Source organism: Callospermophilus lateralis, chromosome 5, assembly GCF_048772815.1.
Source record: "Callospermophilus lateralis isolate mCalLat2 chromosome 5, mCalLat2.hap1, whole genome shotgun sequence".
Lineage (NCBI taxonomy): Eukaryota > Metazoa > Chordata > Mammalia > Rodentia > Sciuridae > Callospermophilus > Callospermophilus lateralis.
In genome coordinates, this window is record NC_135309.1 from 59,813,032 (window position 1) to 59,832,842 (window position 19,811).

The window sequence follows — 19,811 nt, forward strand, 5'->3', positions numbered from 1 at the left end:
AACAGGTTTCATTAGAAAGTATCCCCAAATAAGAGAAGGACTGGGTGGCCCCTCAAAGATATGTCAGCCAATATGATTAATGTTGTTGGAATGAATTAATGAATAATAATTGAATGGAGAAAGTTTGTAGGTTTTAGGGTCCTGGATGCTGTTATATCTGTGAACCTGAGGATGATGTTGTTGGGTAAATAATGTTGTCTTCTGTTATACTTTAATCCCTCAGCTGTGAAGATCTCTGTCCTCCTGGCAAACATGGCCCACAGTGTGAGCAGAGATGCCCCTGTCAAAATGGAGGAGTGTGCCATCACGTCACTGGAGAATGCTCTTGCCCTTCTGGCTGGATGGTGAGCTTCCTTTCAACCCCCGCACCACCCCCCAAAGTCACCCGACCCAGAACACTCAAGCAAACACCCTGTGGAGGACATTAGTGCAAAAGAAAGTAGCAATGATGGTTAAAGGTTCCAGAATTGGAATTACTTATTCATTTAAAAACTCAAATTCTTTAGTCCAGAGAAGGCAGAAGGTGATTTAGTCCTAGACTTGAAGCACATTAAGGATCCTTAGGGAAAAAAATAACAGCCATCTGTCCTGTATTTCCCCTAAGGATAAAAAGGAGACAAATACCTGGTCTCACACACAATAGTGAGAGCTGATAAACACTGGAGTTATTTAATAGTCATTTCCATAATTAGGTTTGTGGATTGCTGTTGTTCTTTGAGAACATTATTCTAAATGTTATGTGATAAAGTGTTACATAATTTGGTTATGTAAGTCTGGAGACACCCAAGGGTAAAGCAAGTGTACCTCCAGATACCAAGTACTATAGAACTTCTCAGAGCCTTTGGTATAATAATACAGGGGGAAGCTATGCTTCAAGACACTTCCCAAACTTTGACCATGACCCTGTTTTCGCATAGCAATTTCACAGGCTTAGTGCTAGGTGGAAGACACAACATCAGAGCATTGCCAATTAGACTCATCTGAGATCTGGAATAACATTTGTTCTCATCTCTATGGGGTGCTTTGTGCATATACCTGCTCGAAGGCAGAAGTATGAATGACCAATGTATGTTTCCTTCATTAATCATTGAGTAAAAAGAGCACTTTGCTTTCCTATCATTGACAAGGGTCCCAGAAGCTTGCAAAGATCTTTGTTCTTGCAAAGATCTCAAGTGACTTCTTAATTGCCAGATCCACTGAGGACTCTTCTGTTCCCACCCTGCTTCACTTCTCAGAGCTTTGACTCGTGGATCACACGTCTTCCTTCCTTAACCTCTTCACCCTCCCCTTCCTACTTCTCTTACTAATGGTCTCTTAGTTCCTCTTCTTTTATATACCACTTATTTACAGCATTTCCTAGATTTCAGTCTTCTCTTTCTTCTCTTACTATGAACCCTATCCAAAAATCTCATATAGACCCAAAACTTTAAAAATTAGATACTGATTTCCCCAAATCTTGATCTCCCTGCCCTGAGCCCAGATATGTATTTGTCACTCTCATGTTAGACACCTGAGGCTTGATAATTGAAAATTTTCTTTATTGTGGGCATAGAACAGAGAACAGGCAGTCTACTCCCAAGGAAGGTCTTGGAGAGCTCAAGATGTCAAGACCACGGGGGCAAGTATACATGGCTACCAGACCCCAGGTAGGGTCAGAAATGGTGAATAGGCCAGACCAAGTCTGATTCTGGAAGCTCAGGGTAGAGAAACTTCATAAGGAAATGAGTCAGAATAAAGGGGGCTTTCACTGAGAGCCTGAGGATGAGGTTAAGAGGGGGGCCCCTGGAGGAATATGGGGCTCATTCCAGCCGGCCCTGCAAAGTTAATGAAAATAATCTCAAACTGGTCATGTGCCCATGAAGGCTTCCTTAAGACTACTCCACCTCTAATTTTTTTTTTTTAAATCTGAGTGAAACCCACCACTTTTTTCTCAGTTGTCCACGGTAGAAATGCTAGATGATCTTTGGCTCCTTCTATTCTTTCCTCTCCTGTATTTGGCCTTTTGCCAACACTGGTTCTTGGTGAGGGAAGGATTTTGCTGGAGCGTCAGTGTCCCAAGAGTTCTGTGGATAAGGAACTGCAGGCATTCTGCTCCTAGGACTTTTGTGTAAATACTGTTTGTGGGGTTGCTTCATCTTGAAGAAGAGAAAATTGAATATTGATTATGAACAATATGTGCACAAAGGGCACAATATGCGAATGTTTCTACATTTGGAGCTTTTTCTTTTCAGTTGGGGTGGTCTTGATGTGGGATTGTGGTAACCATAACCTTGCATTGTGTACCACAGGTGAACAGGTGGGCCCTGTCTCAGGGTCCCCTCCAGCCTGCCCTCCACCACTTCCTCTAGGCTCTGGGCTGCCTCCCTTAACAACTTTCTTACTCCTCTGTATGGGGCTGGGCTTCCAACTTTATACTTTATTCGTTCTATCATTTTAGGTATCTTTCAAAGGTAAGCACATAACTCCTATTATCCCCACATACACATATATTTCAACTAATAAAAATAATGTTCTTCTTAAAGCTGCTGGCTCACATTAGTCCTTATTCATAAACAAGATTTCAACAGGGTCCCTGGAGCTTATGTGGAACCATGATGGGTAGTGAGGATTTACACCAGCACACCTGCTCACCGTGTGCAGACCCTCCACCCTCAGCATGGTCCTTCAGTCATGTTTCCAATATACACTAAGTATAGTGTGTTGTGTTAGAATAGAAGGATTAGAATGATTTTTACACCTGTCTGTGAATTAATTAGGGGTTGTGAACTTTTCTTTGATTTTCGGTGCTTAGCACTATGCCCAGCACATAGATGATTCTCAGTTAAGCACTAATTTGAATCATCTCTCAAAGGATTTTTCGGTTCCAAGTGTCTGTAGGAGAACTTTCCCTGTTTGTAGATAGCTAGAAACCACCAGAGGAGACTTAATTAGCACACCAACTGCCTTTGTGGGTAGCCAGTAGTTAGAGGAAATGTATTTTCTTATGCTATCCAGAATAAACATTTACAAAACCATCTGGTGTTTGCTAGGCTCCAATTTCAGAGTGTTCACAGTCTGCCTTTTTTTTTTTTTTTTTTTAAGAGAAAGAGAGAGGACAAAGCAGCTTCTGACCATTAAAACTATTGAAAAATCCCTGTTATGGGGGATATGATATTAAAGCTAATTATAACTCCAATAAATACCCTCACCAGCTGTAACCCCAGGAAATTAGGAGCTCCAAGACCAAGTTATGTAGTTAAGTGGAGTATAAATATTAGAGTATTTCTTTGACTTCTCAGTAGAGTATCACTCATATCCAAACAGATTTGGAATAAATACAAGGATTGTACTTGACAAGATGGATTTTCTCTAGGGTAAGGAGAAATGTCCAATTTACTTTCTCAGTTTTTCTTCCTGGGAATAAGTTTTCCTATTGATCTTGGCTCAGAAGTACCCATTGAACCTACTGAAAATAAAAGCTTTTTTCTTCTGAAATAAATGCCAAGGTTCATTCCTGTGCAAGTATTTCTTATGCCATGTGGCTGTTAATTCAGGTACATAAAATTTCAGACTTATGTTTTGTTAGATTTTAAGAAATACAGCCGGTGAGGATGTGTATTTTCTCTGGAACATATGGTAAAACATTTGGATATTCCATTTGCACCAGATGTTGCCTTTTATGTAACGGATGCTCAATAAGTATTGTTGACTTATTGTGCATGTAAGACACAAGGAAGAACACTTAGGAGGATTTATAAATTCCTTAGGTTGTCATAATAATTTGACGTAACTTTATCTGAGGCTTCAGTTTTAAATATGGATTTTTCTTAGGATTACTATTCTGCTGTCTTACAATGTACCTTGAGATTTGAGCTTACCAAGAAATAAGCCCACTTAAAATTTCTAACATTTATGAGATGATGATCAGTTTATGTGTTTTAATATTCTTTAATTTTCTTGCAGCCCGGTTCCTATCTCCTTCCTTCCCATTCTGTTTCTTCTCTTTCCTTCTCCCTCCTTCCATCCTTCTCTGGCTGGAAGCCCATTTAATTTTCCAAGTCTCTTTGAATACAGGGCACAGTGTGTGGTCAGCCTTGCCCTGAGGGTCGCTTTGGAAAGAACTGCTCCCAAGAATGTCAGTGCCACAACGGAGGGACATGTGATGCTGCCACAGGCCAATGTCATTGCAGTCCAGGATACACAGGGGAACGGTAAGGGACACTCTTGTATTTCTCCAACTATTCATAATGGCATGGAGGAAAAGTTTGGAGTGTCTGGGAAGCATCTTCAGAACCATGTGTCCCTAACTGTTACATAAGATTCCAGAAGCATCTGTTGAGTATTCATGTGTTTGAAAGATTTTATCCTAATTCAACATGCAGAAACTGAATCACAGTTAATGAGCTGAAGATAATGGAGAAGATGGGCTTAGTGGCTCGTGACTATAATCCCAGTGACTCAGGAGGCTGAGGGAGGATGATCACAAGTTTGAGGTCAACCTCATCAACTTAGGGGGGACCCTGTTTCAAAATTAAAAGTAAAAAGATTGCTCAGTGGTAAAGCACCCCTGGGATCAATCTCTAGTACAAGACAAAACAAAATAACAATAACAATAACAATGAAACCCAGAGAGAAATATGGAGAAAGGAGACAGAGAGAGAGAGAGAGAGAGAGAGAGAGAGAGAGAGAGATCATAAAATATCAGCTATTCAGAACTCAAGATGAATGTGTTATTCTGAAAAATTGAGTGTTCAGGATGCCATTTACATTTTAAGTATTTTTGGATCAATTGATTTAAAAATGGAATGTATACTTAGGTACCTTTAAAAAGCATAAAGTTTACCTTTCCATGATATGCCATTCTGTTAAGAATATTAGTCATCATACTATGTGATACCATGTGGTGGTGATAGAGTAAGACCCCTGGGACTCCAGGGTTCTCTGACCCACATGAAATAGGAGCAAGGGCTAGCTCAGGTGTTTCTTGCACCATGGTTTGTCATTTCCTGTGTAGGTGCTAAACTGTTACCTCAGGGTTTTGCTCACCCTACTTCTGATTTGCTCTTGGTCTGTTTTATCCTGGAAGACTGGGAACTCAAGCTTACTGGATATGTATGTAAATTGGAGAAAAGACTCGACAGGCAGAAGGGTATAATGATTAAGAACAAAAGTGGAACCTGGGTTTAGGCCAGTGTGTCCTTGGACATGACTCTATCTGTAATGTTCAAGTCGTAATCATACTTTACCCTAAGGGTATCATAAGAATGAAATTAGAAGTTAGTACATTAAAGCCTTCAGGCCTCAGGACAGTCCTGCAGTTGATACATACAATTGTTGTTATAATTAAGTGATGTCTGTGAACTGTATAAAATTAGCTGTCACGGGTTTTGTGATGCCTGTGAATTAAAAATCCCTTTTGCCTCTCCCCACCCTCTTTTTTTCTAACATTCTATTTCATGACTTTTTTAGTAAGTAGGGTTTATTTGTTTTTTTTTTCCCTTCCCACATACACCCTGAAATTTCTGATTAAGTATATTTCTAAGAACTGTATAATTTTTAAAAATTCCAATTCAGTTTTTAATTGAATATTTCTAGATAAAGAAAAACACTTGTGAATATTTACTTTATAATTTAGTCACCCTGCCAAACTTCTAAATTAATTTTAATGTTATTTTTAGTAAACACTAAAATTATTTGGTTGTATAATTTGGTCATCTGCAGATTAAGTTGGCCTTTTACAATATTTATAGTGATTCATTTCATTTTCTGGAATTATTGCATGAATTTGAGCCTCTGAATTAGCATTGACAAATAGGGGTCAACTTGGGAATTCTCATCTTCTTCCTAATTTTACTAGAAATGGCTTCAGTGTAATTGCATGTTTGCTATTGGTTGTTAGTAAATTGTCTTCTTTGTGCTTACATATTTTTTTTCCTTAGTCCCTATTTTTGTTAAGTATTCTTGCTAGTAGTATCAACTTAATTTTATTAAAAGCTTTTAAAAAACCTTTTGTTAGTATAAATTATATATTTCCTTTAATTATTTGATGTTATGAATTATTGACACCTAGTACATAGTTATTTTATAACCTGTAATTGGTCTACTCAGAATGTTTTTTTTGTGACCAACAGCCTAGTTCTAGGAAATATTTTAGGCAGATGAAGTTGTTGGGTAATTTCTGGACCTGGGTAACATTTTATTATAGAAAAATGAGGGAGGACACAAGACCAAGCTGAACCCTAAGTAATATTTTATGTCACATTTTTTGGTCATTAAAAATTCCAATGTAGGGGCTGGAGATGTGGCTCAAGCGGTAGCGCGCTCGCCTGGTGTGGGTGCGGCCCGGGTTCGAAGATGTTGTGTCCGCCAAGAACTAAAAAATAAATATTAAAAAATTCTCTCTCTCTCTCTCTCTCTCTCTCTCTCTCTCTCTCTCTCCCACTCTCTCTTTAAAAAAAAAATTCCAATGTAACTGTTTTATTGTCCTTTAAGGATTTAAATTTAAAATTAAAGACAAGCAAAAACAGTACACATACAAAATCAGTGAGCTCACACTCATTTGGAATATAGGGGAAGGAAGTAATAGCTAAGTGTTAGGTAAATTTTAAAAGCAAGGAAGACAAAAGTTAGAGAGAAAGGAATGATGATAGAGCTTGCTTCTTGAATTATTGCCCTTATAACTACTGTTTTCTAAGGCACCTCGGCTGATGATGGTGTGATTCCTGTTTTCTTTTCTTTTCTTTTCTTTTTTTTTTTAAAGATAGAGAGGAGGGGGGGGGGCTACCCCCACCTGGGTTCTAGAGTGAACATACATACCCACCACAATGACAACAAGCATATTTGTCATTGTGAAAGAAAAACAATGAGTGGCTATGGGGCAGTTTGTGACAGGAGGTGTGGGGGAGGAGACCTCAAGGGGCTTGACTTGAGAAGTCAGTGTAACTTGACCACTGAGGTTAGGACAGATGGCTGCTGCTCCAGGGGCAGATCCCACCACAGGCAGTGGCCAGCAAAGCATTCTCAGGATGTGGGGACAGGCTCCTAGCCACAGGGAAGCAAAATACCGCCAAACAGGCACCTTGCAGTTGGTAGAGCTGCATGGGGCATACCCAAATGGAGGCTTTGGGGATTGTGGAAAGGTCGGGAGGATATTGTGGTGAGGGAATGTAATGTGGGGGAGTCAGTTAAGAGTGAAGGAGAGGATGTTTGCAGATCCTCTCAGAAGTTCTTCTGAAGATGTTAAGAAAGTGTGCCTCATGTTAATGGTTTTATCACAGAATTGCTCTGGGGCCTTTGATACCCTAGCAATCACATAGGCACATAATGGGTGCTTAGTAAGGGTTGGATGGATGAAGGAATCTGTGATTCAATAGTGGACTCTGTTAAGGTAGAGCCCCAAGGCAGTTCTGCCAAGCCTGTTCCATTTGACCCTAAACATGAAGATAAATGTGGATGAAAGGAGGTAGTCAGACATGGAAGCCAGGCATCAGGGAAGGCAGGTCTTCAGTGGAGGAGCTCTTTCCGGTCACTAAAACTATGGAAGAGTTGGCTCCTTCCCAGAGCTTTTGATGTCCTCCCAGAGCAGCAGTTCCAGATGTCAGAAAAGCAGGCAGCTGACCCTCTAAGTCTAGGTTAAACGAGGAACATGATTCTCTCACACTAAATCATGATTGTCCCAACTATTCTGGTCACTCTAGGGAGGAGTGTGCTCAAAAGGACAAGGGAGGAAGGAGGATCTGCCACCCCTCACACAAACTCACTTCCTTTTCTTCAAGTTACAATGAGAAGCGACACAATTATCAAAATGGCATCAAGACAAGTCCGTGACTCCACTGGTTTGGGAATTGGTGTCATGTTTTATTAGTGTAATTCTACTGAGGGCTTATTCATCCCTCCCAATTCCAGGGCATTATTTGAGATAAATAAAAGTAGATATCAAAAATTTCTATATTTCTATTTTGGTCAGTATTTATTAGTTCTCTTTCATTTCTCTTAAGAAAATGTATTCCCCTTTTCATTGTTTCCTGAGAGAGTTTTTCTCATTCTGTTTGGGGCCACAAGAGCAGTATGAAGGCCTTAAAACATGTTGAGCTTAAGATAAAGGAACCATTCAGAAATGCTACTCCATGATTATGTTTATTTTCATGATGAAAAAAGTCCCATATACATGTAAAGGATTATTAGACTGTGCCCTTTGAACTGGTGCAATTAAAATAGTAAGTTTTTAAAAGATGGAAAGTGTCTACTTCTAGAAAGACCTCCCGCCATCTTGGTGGGGTAGATGGCCTGAGTATTATTAACAGATGCTGTCACAAGTACAGACTGACAAAAAAAAAAAAAAAGAACCAAGTTGACATGATGGCTGCTTTTGAAAGTAAAATTCAAATGACTGTGTTATGTATTTATAATACAAATTAGTAGTGTGTTTAATCACAGATGAAAACATAAATATGGGTCAGAACCTGTTATTATGCATTTTGTTTTCCCAGAGAAAAGGAAATCTCTGCCAAGATATGATAAAATATGCACACTGGTTCCCTGTAATTTGGTGGCAGATACTTTTCAGGCTTTATATCTTTACCACTTTCAACCACTTCTAGAACTGTGCTTTTTTTTTTTAAACAAAGCTGGAGTCATGCAGATAATCCAAAGCTTAATATTTTGGTTTGTCTTCAAATTCATGTAAGAAGAGAAAGCAATATTATTTCACATTGTTTATCTTTCTCCTTTTGTTACTGATTTGCAAGGAAATAAAAACCAACAGGTTGTCAAGTTATTTTGCCAGCTTTCAGTGGAAACCCTGATGGGGTCACAGCATTGAATCTCAATATTTCTTTCTTTACAGTTTATATCTTTAAGGAATAAACTAGATGACTTGGCTCATTAAAATTCCTTACATGTTAAAAATAATGAGAACCTTCGAAAGCCTGGAGCAGTGGCGCACACATATAATCCCAGCCGCTTGGGAGGCTGATACAGGAGAATTGCAAGTTCAAAGCCAGCCTTGGCAATTTAGCGAGGTCCTTAGCAACTTAGTGAAATCCTGTCTCTAGGTGAAAAATAAAAAGGGCGAGGGATGTGACTGAGTGTTTGAGCACCCCTGGGTTCAATCCTCAGTACAAGAGAAAACAAAACAAAACAAAAAACCTCTGGTCTAAAAATAGGTGTACTCCTGGGTAAATTTAAAGCATACATTGGATTTTACACCAAGTGTTATCTCAGTTTCTCCAGAACTTCTCTAATGGTCTAGGAGTGAAGACTTTAGCTGTTGACAGGTGTACCTAAAGATGTCTAGAACCAACAAAGCCAAACTTACAAGAGGAGGCCCTTTTCCTTGTCTCCATCACATTCAATATATGCTAGAGCCAGAGGTAACCGGAGAATTCCCAACATTTGTCCTCTGCTCTGAGAATCGTGGTTCTAGCAATCATACCCTGTTCAGGATATGCGAAACCTTGTAGAAAGACTGTTTTGAGAATGTTTCTTTACTGTTTCTTTCCAGCATTCTGGAATTTGTTATCATGGTTTGTTGCTCGCATCTGAAAAATGCAATGCTGACCTACATTTTGACTCTGGGTCTGGCATGACTTGAGAGCCACATGGAAAGTGGCTGCTGAGACAAAGTGTACCCTCCTTGTGGTGAATGCTCAGCTAGATGAAACCCTGTCTTCCTCTCCCTTGGCAGAGAGCTCTCCTTCTGTTGTGGAGAGCCCCGTCACCATCACCTCATCTCGCCAAGAGGAAACTTGGCTAACCCAAGAGCCACTGGCACTTTCTGTGGAGCAGCGATGAATAATTTTCTCTTTTTTGTCATGGTTTCCTCCAGCAACTCAGCTTCCCATCTCACTCACCTTACCTACAGTGAGTCTGTCCACCAGGATGGAGCTCCAATGCCATTAAACAAACAAACAAACAACAACAACAAAAAAAAAAAAAAACAATGAAGTAAAGTTTTGAGGTCTGATATTTTTTCCTTGACCTTTGGCAGCCCTTCTTCATAACAGAGGACAATATCCCACTTGCCAAAAATATTGTTAGGAAACTCCAAGCTCCCTATGATCTCCTGGCTGGGCTTCCCAGGTTGGAATAGAGGACACCTGAGCTCAGAATCCCCCAAACTTAAAAAGGGCGTCCTCATGAGTTATATAGCTTTCTAAATGAGATACAGTGATTCAACTTTGAAGAGAGTGGAGACATGGTTCAGGTTAAAAATTAATTTCTTTTTTTTTTCTACATGGAAAGCCAAGAAAATTAAAATTTACTATCAAAATTGCTACCAAGTTTCCCCGCCCCCCTTCAGAACAGGGGCCGCATGCTTTTAAATTTCTTAATTATGGACTGTGACTAACATTTGGGCGATTGCTTTTCTCCCTTTTTTGGTACCTACTAAAGCACTATGTATGCCTTTGGCAATCATTAAGTATGAAACCTGCTTCATGTCGTGAGCTCATCATTTTATTTTGCTTTGGTTTATTTCTTCGTTCAACAGTCATACTGTTGTGTGGCGGAGTAATTCACCTCAATGCTTTTCTACCTATAATGGGAGAATTGCTATATAAGAAGTTCAAAAAGCAATTTTAATTTTTACATCATAAAACCATTTTGAATGGATACTCCCCCAGCCCACCCCAGTATTGGGATCAAACCCAGAGGCACTATACCACTGAACTACACCCCCAACGCATTTTCAAATTTTTATTTTGAGACAGAGTCTCACTAAATTGCTGAGGCTGGCCTTGAATTTGCAATCCTTCTGTCTCAGCCTTCAGAGTTGCTGGGATTACAGTGGTGTGCTTCTGCACCATGAGACGATTCTTTTATTTTCACCTGGCACTGACTAATCTATCTACCGTCCCCATTTCTTGCTTGATAGGTGTCAGGATGAGTGCCCTGTTGGAACCTATGGGGTTCGCTGTGCTGAGACCTGCCGGTGTGTCAATGGAGGGAAGTGTTACCATGTGAGTGGCGCATGCCTCTGTGAAGCTGGCTTTGCTGGTGAGCTCTGTGAGGCTCGCCTGTGTCCAGAGGGGCTCTATGGCATTAAATGCGACAAGCGATGTCCCTGCCATCTGGACAACACTCACAGGTGAGTGTTGGCTGCCCCTGGAAGAATGTGTCCTCTCAAAGTTTTAAATTCAGTTGTCCAGGATTTGGAAACAGGGATTGATAGAGTTTGGCACCCTAAGACCTTTCCTGCCTCTGGGTTGTCCTGGGTAGGAATTAACAAATCCAAGGAGAACGTTTTCACTTAGTGATTGATGACCCATGTCAGAAGTACTAAAATTGTTAGATGGCCATTGGTAGACATTAAATTCTTTTATCTATTAATGGCCCCTGGCAAAAATTAAATTTGCTGAGAATAGTAGAACTCTTCCCTGAGAGAGGAATTCTGTGACATGCCCTTAGAAACAAAGATTCAGTGGAGGAACAAGGGCTTATGCCAAGGTTAGGATGCAAAAGATCATAAACCCAATCTCAGTGCAACATCTTTTCCTTAACAACAAATCTATGCAAGCAAAAGGGGCTACAGAGAGGAAGTGGGAGTGTAGAAATTTTTTGCAAGTGTTTCACATGTGGTTGTCACCTGGGAAATACCTTTCCAGGATTGATTACTTTGACACACAACCCACAGGGGTCTGTTAGCTCAAAAATCTCTTGAAGAATTTGAGAACAGGAAACCACAAACCCACCCACCCTACTATATCTAGTCTGCCCCTGAAAATATCTCCCCACCAATTCTCTTCTTTTTCTTCCTCTAAGGACCAGAAACACATAACTTAGAATTTGGGGCCTTGTTTGCAGACTTCTGGAAAAGCTGCATGTGACTGGAATGTAGTACATTATATAGAAGTTCAGATGTTACTAGAATTACTTTTATTTGCATTCAGCACAGATGTTGCTTCATTTATACAGTTGAAGATAACTCATGGCTGCATGGAATCCCAAAAGCACAAGAGTTAAAAGTAAACAGAAATATGTGGACAGTCTCTCTTCCTTAATCCATTGTTAGGAACCAAAAAACAAAAACCAAGCAATAACAACAACAAAACAACAACAACAACAAAACCCTTGTAGTGTGTGTGTGTGTGTGTGTGTGTGTGTGTGTGTGTGTTTATGGTGGAATATGTTTAAGTGTGACATATCAAAGAATTGTATTCTTAATGTGATTCAAGTAACTTTTTGTAAGCCGCATTAGTCAACTTCTGGTTTTGCTCATTGGAAAATGTTGTCATTCTTTACATGACAGGCTTAGGTAAACATTTGGGAGGGTAAAAGTGAATAATCTCTGAAAGGTTTTATTTGTTTTTCAACTCTAATATTTAAGAAGGTAGTTGGATTAAAGAAAAGTCATAAGTTTGACTTCCTTTCCTACAGTATAAGATTTGTTGCAGTGAGAGGTAAGTGACCTGTAGTATTAGCCAAGAGCATTGTCCATTGTGCTTTGCTGTATGTAGATACAGCTGAAGCATATAGAACAATAAACCTATAGAAAGAGCTCTGCTATGAGAACAGTTGGAGAAACCGAGATAATATTGATAGTGGCAAGATGCAGGTGGAGAGTTATTTGATTGATGCCAATCCTGTGATAATTGTGACACAGGTCATGTGTAACTAAGTATGTTTGCTTTAACAAAGTGTGTGAGATTATCTACAATCATATAGATCAAACAACATGAAAATCTGTCTAATATATATAAATCTGTGTATAAAATAAATTTTAAAAGTCTATTATTTCCCTAAATCATGAAAGCTGTTTTTGAAGATTAGCTTTTACACATTTCTATTAAGACACATTGAATATTGATTTATATCCTTCTATTTTTTTGAACTCACAGTTGTAGCCATTTGTTAATTCTTGTATCTTGACTATTCATTAGTTCTTTTTCTTGTGGTTCTAGGGATTTAACAAAGGGTCTCACACCATGCTAGGCAAGCAGTCTTCCACAGAGCTATATCTTGAGCCCTTGCTAATTCCTTGTATGTTGAACTTCCATTTAAAATTCTTGGAAACACAATTTCCCTTCAAACCAAAGGCATGAAATTCTTGTTTTAATTGAAAGTCTAACTTGTTCACTTACCACTTAATCAAGCAAGCTGAGCTGTGCTGTTACATAATTCATGATATATATTTATCCTAAAGCCTTACATTATAACTATTGAGAAAGCTAATGCAATTTAAATTAATAGTTTACATTGTCTTTAGGTAAATTTTGATTTCTATGAATCTACATATTGATATATATTGTGGCCATATACTTGGGTAGGGGTTTGTATTGATTATCTTTTGCTGCATGGTGAGAAAACAAACTCCCTAAACTTAGCACAAAACAACATTTGCTGATGATTTTCTGATTGGCTATTTGGACTGAGCTCAGCTTTGTGGTTCTTCTGCTGGTCCCCCTGCAGCTGGCAGGTTGACTGGAAGCTGATTGGTCCTGGATATTCTTACTCACATGTCTGACATTTGGCTGGGTGATTGCAGTGACTGATCCATACATCTCCAGCATCTAGCAGGCTAGCCTGGGCTTTTCTACATCATGACTGGCTTCTAAAAACGGCACTAGACAGGGCAAGCACCAACATGCAAACATATTTCAAGCCTTGGTTTGTTATGTTTGCTAATGTTTGTTTATAAGACAAAGCAAGTCCAAATTCAATATGCTCCACTTCTTGATGGAAGAAGTTACAAAGAATTTGTAACTATTTTTATTTTGCAATCAATTATAAAACTGAAATGACTTTGAGTCATTTATAACTAATATTGCTACTTTGAATTTTAGCACTATTATTGAACCTAAAGACATTTCACTGTGACTTTTCAACTTAAAACTAACTTTTGTGGTGGAAATGATTTTTAACAATAAAATAAAATTTGATATTTAATCAAAAGCCTTGTGGGATATGTATATTAGCTCTTATTAATAAGGACATTCAATAGCCATTGGCAATCAGGATGTGCCTCTTAGTAAATGCCACCTAATTGCCATTGCCTTTGAGCATTAATAACATCTAAGGAAGTGAATTAAAGGAAGTTCAATGACTCATTCTGTTTAAGCCAGGATTATACAGTCTAATACTAGGACTCTTGCTATAATTTAGCTATTAAATTGAAAACTTACTAGAAAATGTGTATTAAGTTATATCTGTATATGAAATGACAAATATTCCCCTATGTGTATAATCCTATTTTTGTATACGCAAAGCAATCTGTTCTTCAGATGGAAAACAGATATTGAGTGTATCACCCTTCAACCTCTAGTCTGCTGCTCCTACATAAACACGTAAATCTCATTACCAATTAAGCTGCCTGCATGAGAACACATCAAATGCCTCCAAAGTGCTCTGGCTTCCTACATCTAATTACAAATTGCAGAATACTAATTTTGGTGTCAATCAATCTGAGAACCAGTGTGCTGCATTCCTACTCACTGGGGGGCATTGAATATCAATTTCTCTGTCTGCCTCTTTCTCAGTTCAATTCTGTGTCCCCAGATTATCTATTTTGTTTAATATTGATGCCTAAGTTGTGAATGTAAACCAATTTTTCTCACCAAAAATGTCCTTTTTTATAGTATAAGGTAAACTACCTAATCCATCACTTGAAATATTTCTGTTCCTCTTTTTAAATGTAGGGCCTTATTGAAGTAAATTTAAATTTGTCTGTGTTTGCTTGCAGGGGTTGATGACCTCTTATCAGTGCAAAAGCCAGAACTTTAGCTATTCTCTTTCATATCTAGTTCCCCATGCAGGCTGCTTAGTGAACTTGCTTTCTTTGGTATAAAAACCGAACAAACCTGAGTTTAAATTTGATTCTGTCACTACCTGTTCGAACAAATCTTATACTTTCTAGGCCTCTATTTCCTTATTTATAAAATGGGATCATGCGTTATGTCCCTGGAGAAAAGATATATCTGAAGGAGGGTCCGAGGAGTTCCTAGAGAAAAGGAGAAACTTGACTTAGGGCCAGCGGGGTTCTTGGCATTCCCGACAAGAAAGAATTCAGCATGGGCCAGTCAAAGGTATAGACAGAGCTTTCTTTAGGACATATTTAAGGGAGAATGGGAACAATCTCAAGAGATACCTTTTGGGTAAAGCAAGGAATACATATTCAAAGGAGAATGCAGACCCATCTGCAGAGGAAGAGACAGCAACCCACTGGTGTGAGTGTTCACATTTATAGAGTTGCTAGGAGCTGGTTTAGAGGTGACGCCAGGGAAGAGCTCTACAATTTCACACCAGTTTTCCCTATTTTTGCAGATTGCCCTCATATTACAAAGGCATGTCACTCAGGAGTTGCAGGTGTTTATAGGCCCTATCTGAATTTCAGTGATTCATGGGCACTTCCGTTGAGACCCAGTCTCTCTCTCACACTCTTTATTCCCAAATTATTATTTCAGTCATGAGGATGGGATTAAATAATGCACATGGAGTGTTTATCAGAGTGGCACCCATTCAGAGCTCCATAAATAGTAGCTGCTGGTCTGTGCATTCACATATGGTATCATCATAGATACCACCGAAGCATGTTCTACAATAAGTAGCAATTCCTTTTAATACTAACTTTAGGGGAAGCCTCACTTTATATGCAGGTATGTTGATTATTATTTAGCATTGCTCAATGGCAGAGATGTCAGAGAGGAGCAGATCTATGTCTGAAAGTTAGATCTGGAGTCAGATCTGCTATACATCAACTGTCATTTTCATTTATTCACTCAGACTTTATGATACGCTGAGGACAGGGAGAAAAATAGACTGAATTCTTGCCCTCATAGAACTCATATTGTAGAGGGGGAAGGAAGTTGTAAAAGTAAACATAAGATTACCAATTGTGAAAAGGGGAGATGAAGAGAAAGATCAGAGTGCAATAAAGGGGAAGAACCAGAGGGACTTCATTAAAATTTTGGGTGGGGGTGGGGGTGATGATGGTTGGAGCAGACCGCTCTGAAGAAGAGATGTGTAAGGACAAGATGGAGAGAGATAGGCAAAGAGTAGGGAAATTCCCTTCCAGCAAAACAGACTAGCCCATGGGAGGCCCTTAAGTTGACAATATTTGATGCTTTTATAAGCTAAAAGGAACCTAGTGTGGTCAAACATAGTAATAAAGGGGGAACAATGATGAAAGGAGAGGTGGAGAAGAGACAGTGGCCTGATGCTGAGTGTCACGGCTACATTTAGGGGACCATGTATCTGTTTTGACAGGATGGGATGTAAGTATGAGCTCCCTATTCACTCTTCAAAATGTCCTGGTTTAAATAATAATTAAATAGTTACACTAGCTGTATTAAACCATGTGGATCTTGTTCTAAGTGAAACTTTGAAGAGTTTTCAGGAGAATGGCATGTTTTCCTGTTTAGGGAATGAGTCTGTGTACAGCAGGGAGAAAGGATATTGGGCTGATCAGAAGCTGGGGAGGTCTGGCACTGGCATGGAGTAGAATAGTGACATTAAAGAGGAAGAGATTCAAAATGCATTTTGGCATTGGAATGGATAAGTTCCAGTGATGAACTTTTTCTACTCCCAAGAAAGCATCTCAATTACAGAATTGCTTTTGAATGTTTCTTTAGGCCATATTTTATGAGGATGTTTATGATGGATGCCCAGGTTTATGCCTATGGGCCTTTAGTTGAAGGGGGGTCTAAAATTTAAACAAATTTCTGAAATTTAGGATGAAACCATCCAACCTATAGGCTTTTTCTGAAGAAGGAGGAGGAGGAGGAGGAGGAGAAAAATAAAAGTAGAACATGAGATTATGGGTTGTGGCTGAGACCCTTGTTTGACAGATGAGTCATTGGGCCAGGGGAGGTTATGTGCCTTCACTGAGGTTACTGAGGCAGTGCAAGAAGTGGAATTACATCCTCAGCCTTCACCCCTTCTAGGCCATCACTCTTTCCAGGAGTAGAGAGTCCATGAGCAGTCCTGTGATGAGAGGTCATTTAGCAAATTCTGGATGCCACTCAGGACTTCGCAGTTTGCCTTAGTTAAAGGGAGGGCTTGAGTTCCGTCAGGGGAGGAAGGTCATCTTTGAACAGGCTTCCAGTTGTCCATAGAGCTAGTGTGACTGTTAAGGTTTTCCTCTGGGGGGAAGCACATGTGTTTTGGTCCAGTGTGCCACAGACTGCTCTATTGTGTCAGACTCATGTCCACGTGCATCTTAGCACAGCTGATGTGTCCATTTGCTCTGGAGCAGCAGCTGGCCGCCTGGCCTGGCAATGTGGCTGCTGTTTCAGGTAGCAACAGCTGCTCTGCTATCAGGTAGAGGGAGCTGAGTGGAAAAACAGATTCACAAGGCCACGGTTTCTGGAGATCCTTGGACTTCACACTGGTTAACTGATGAGGTATTGTCATTGGGATGGAGTTCGTCAGTGTTTCTCATAGAGATGGCTTCTTACTGAATTGTTGCGTTCAATTTTAGAAACTTTAAAGAATTTCAGATGAACAGATGGAGTTGTAATAGTCATCATTCTAGAGCATGATGTTGATTTCATACATTTCTGCAGTATCAATTAGGTTTCAGTCAATTAATTACATCACACCAAGCCTGGGAATGAAGTTTAAATTAGTGTGTATGGAATTACCCACACATCCTTTAGTGATCTTGGCTAAAGCAACATTTGCATGGGCCTTGGGTGTCATGTTTACCCCAGAGTGATTTGTTTCTTTTATCCACGTCTTTCAGCTGTCACCCCATGTCTGGAGAGTGTGCCTGCAAGCCGGGCTGGTCGGGACTCTACTGTAATGAGACATGCTCTCCTGGATTCTACGGGGAAGCTTGCCAACAAATCTGCAGCTGCCAAAATGGGGCTGACTGTGACAGTGTGACTGGGAAGTGCACCTGTGCCCCAGGATTCAAAGTGAGTGACTTGGGCTCTAGAGGCGAGAGAAGAGGGATGTGGAGCATAACAACAGCATGATTTGTACAACCTGCTGTAAAGAACAGTGAATGTGCTCCAGTCATTCACATCATGAATAAGAAGAGAATAAGGATAAAGTATGAATAGAGACATAAGTAATGACCTTGGAATGATGATGGGAAAGCCAGAAAAACTCTCAACATGTCATTAATATTTAATATATGAATGTACCAGGAAATATAATGCATTATAATTATTCTTTAAGTAATTATTTTGCTGTGCTTTTATAGGCAACAAAGAAGTTACTTTTCCAAGTAGGTTAGTTATTATTGTTGACAGTTATTCTTTTAATTCAATGAAATTTGAAGACACAACATATATCAAGTTATCATTTATTATGTATTAACATTCTTTTTTTTCTATTTTTTTATTTGTTTTAATTAATTACACATGACAGTACAATGATCTTGAATGTATTAACATTCTTTAGTTAGTTGCACATAGTAGTTAGGTTCCTTTTTCCTTTGAGAACCAAGACTCTACAAATATACCTGTATGCTAACACAGCAGAATTTTGTCTATAGTTTCTAAGGTTTTCTTACCTATAGTTTAGGGATCTTTGTTTTAAAGGAAAATGTGTTGTTTGGAATTATTTCCTCCCATTTTAAAGAAGAGAACATGGGTGTGACGAATGTTTATGGTATTCCTGAACTCATCATGTGGAACTGGCAGGTCATGCAGTCACAGAGCTGAAAAGATCTTTTCAGGGTTTGCTAACCTATGTCCCAATTCTTTGAGCCCTTAATTAACCTTAAGAGTCCCTACTTTATTTTAATTTTTTTAAAGATATGCCCTTCAGTCACCTTGGTAGTAAGCCAATTCTGTGTTTAATGCTGTCAGATAAATTGAATTGCCCTGCTAGCTGAGTGTGTTCTATTTCTTTGTTTCACCCACTACAAACATTACATATTATACAAGGATGTCTAGGAAGCATTGGGAACTAATGGATAGTTCATATTTATGCTTGTATATTTACTAGTGGTAATTTTACAGCTACAATTTGTTTTTATTTATCGACTTGTCTGAACAAGGACAAAAGGTTTATTTTTTAGTTATGCTCTGAAGGCAAATCTCATGAAGGCAGCAGACTTTTGGATCCCATTTGATATTCTATCCTAAACAGAGCACGAATAGTATTACCCTTGCATCTCTAAAATTTATATAGTGGTGACATTATAGCAACTTTTAAAAAATGCGATGTGTTAAAATTAGAAAGGAAGCATAATTAGCACCACCATGATGTACTTTTGTTTATTTGTGTTGTCCTGATTTCAGTCAGCAAAATTGCCTGCCTTTTGCTATTTGTGCCTGTTTAGGGAAGTGACTGCTCTACCCCATGCCGGCAGGGCACCTATGGGATAAACTGTTCCTCTCGCTGTGGCTGTAAGAACGATGCTGTCTGTTCTCCTGTGGATGGGTCTTGTACTTGCAAGGCAGGTAAGAGTGGATGAATGAGTTTTTTACTTAATCCTGGTCCTGTTATCATCTAAAGTCATGGGATAGAAATCTTGAAGAGGGTTCTAGCTGTAGTTGCATCAAAATTCAGTGGCTGACCTCAGCAAGCCCCTCATCCCATGTAGGTCTAACGCCTTCATGAGTCAATGAAAAGAGGCTTACATTAGATGGTCTCTGAAATTGCTGCCAGCTTTAGAAGTCTGCGAGTCTTTGCTTTGGGCAAGAGTAAACAAGCAGACGTGTGTCTGTGTCCCAAAATTGACTGACCTGGAATCATGACAAGAAATGCAGCCAAGCACAGATTCTATGTGAGGCCCAGAACATGTCCATCCGTAGATGGAGCCAGGATCTTGGATACACATTGTTCATGGTTAATGGAAACCCGCTTCAAAGATGGGGTTGTTTTTTTTTTTTTCCAAGCACAAACTTTCCTCTTCACCCACATAGTTTCTTTTCTGAATGAAA

At 39.3% G+C, this 19,811-nt stretch overlaps 1 protein-coding gene across 1 annotated transcript in view; it reads left to right on the forward strand.

The window, feature by feature from the left end:
• Megf10 (multiple EGF like domains 10) overlaps positions 1 to 19,811 on the forward strand; it is a 116,433-nt gene that overhangs the window by 61,170 nt on the left and 35,452 nt on the right. Inside the window, exons 6-10 of the mRNA XM_076855908.1 lie at positions 224 to 344; positions 4,054 to 4,190; positions 10,853 to 11,065; positions 17,657 to 17,831; positions 19,208 to 19,328. Coding sequence (XP_076712023.1) covers positions 224 to 344; positions 4,054 to 4,190; positions 10,853 to 11,065; positions 17,657 to 17,831; positions 19,208 to 19,328 — 767 coding nt within the window. The remainder of the gene's footprint in view (positions 1 to 223; positions 345 to 4,053; positions 4,191 to 10,852; positions 11,066 to 17,656; positions 17,832 to 19,207; positions 19,329 to 19,811) is intronic.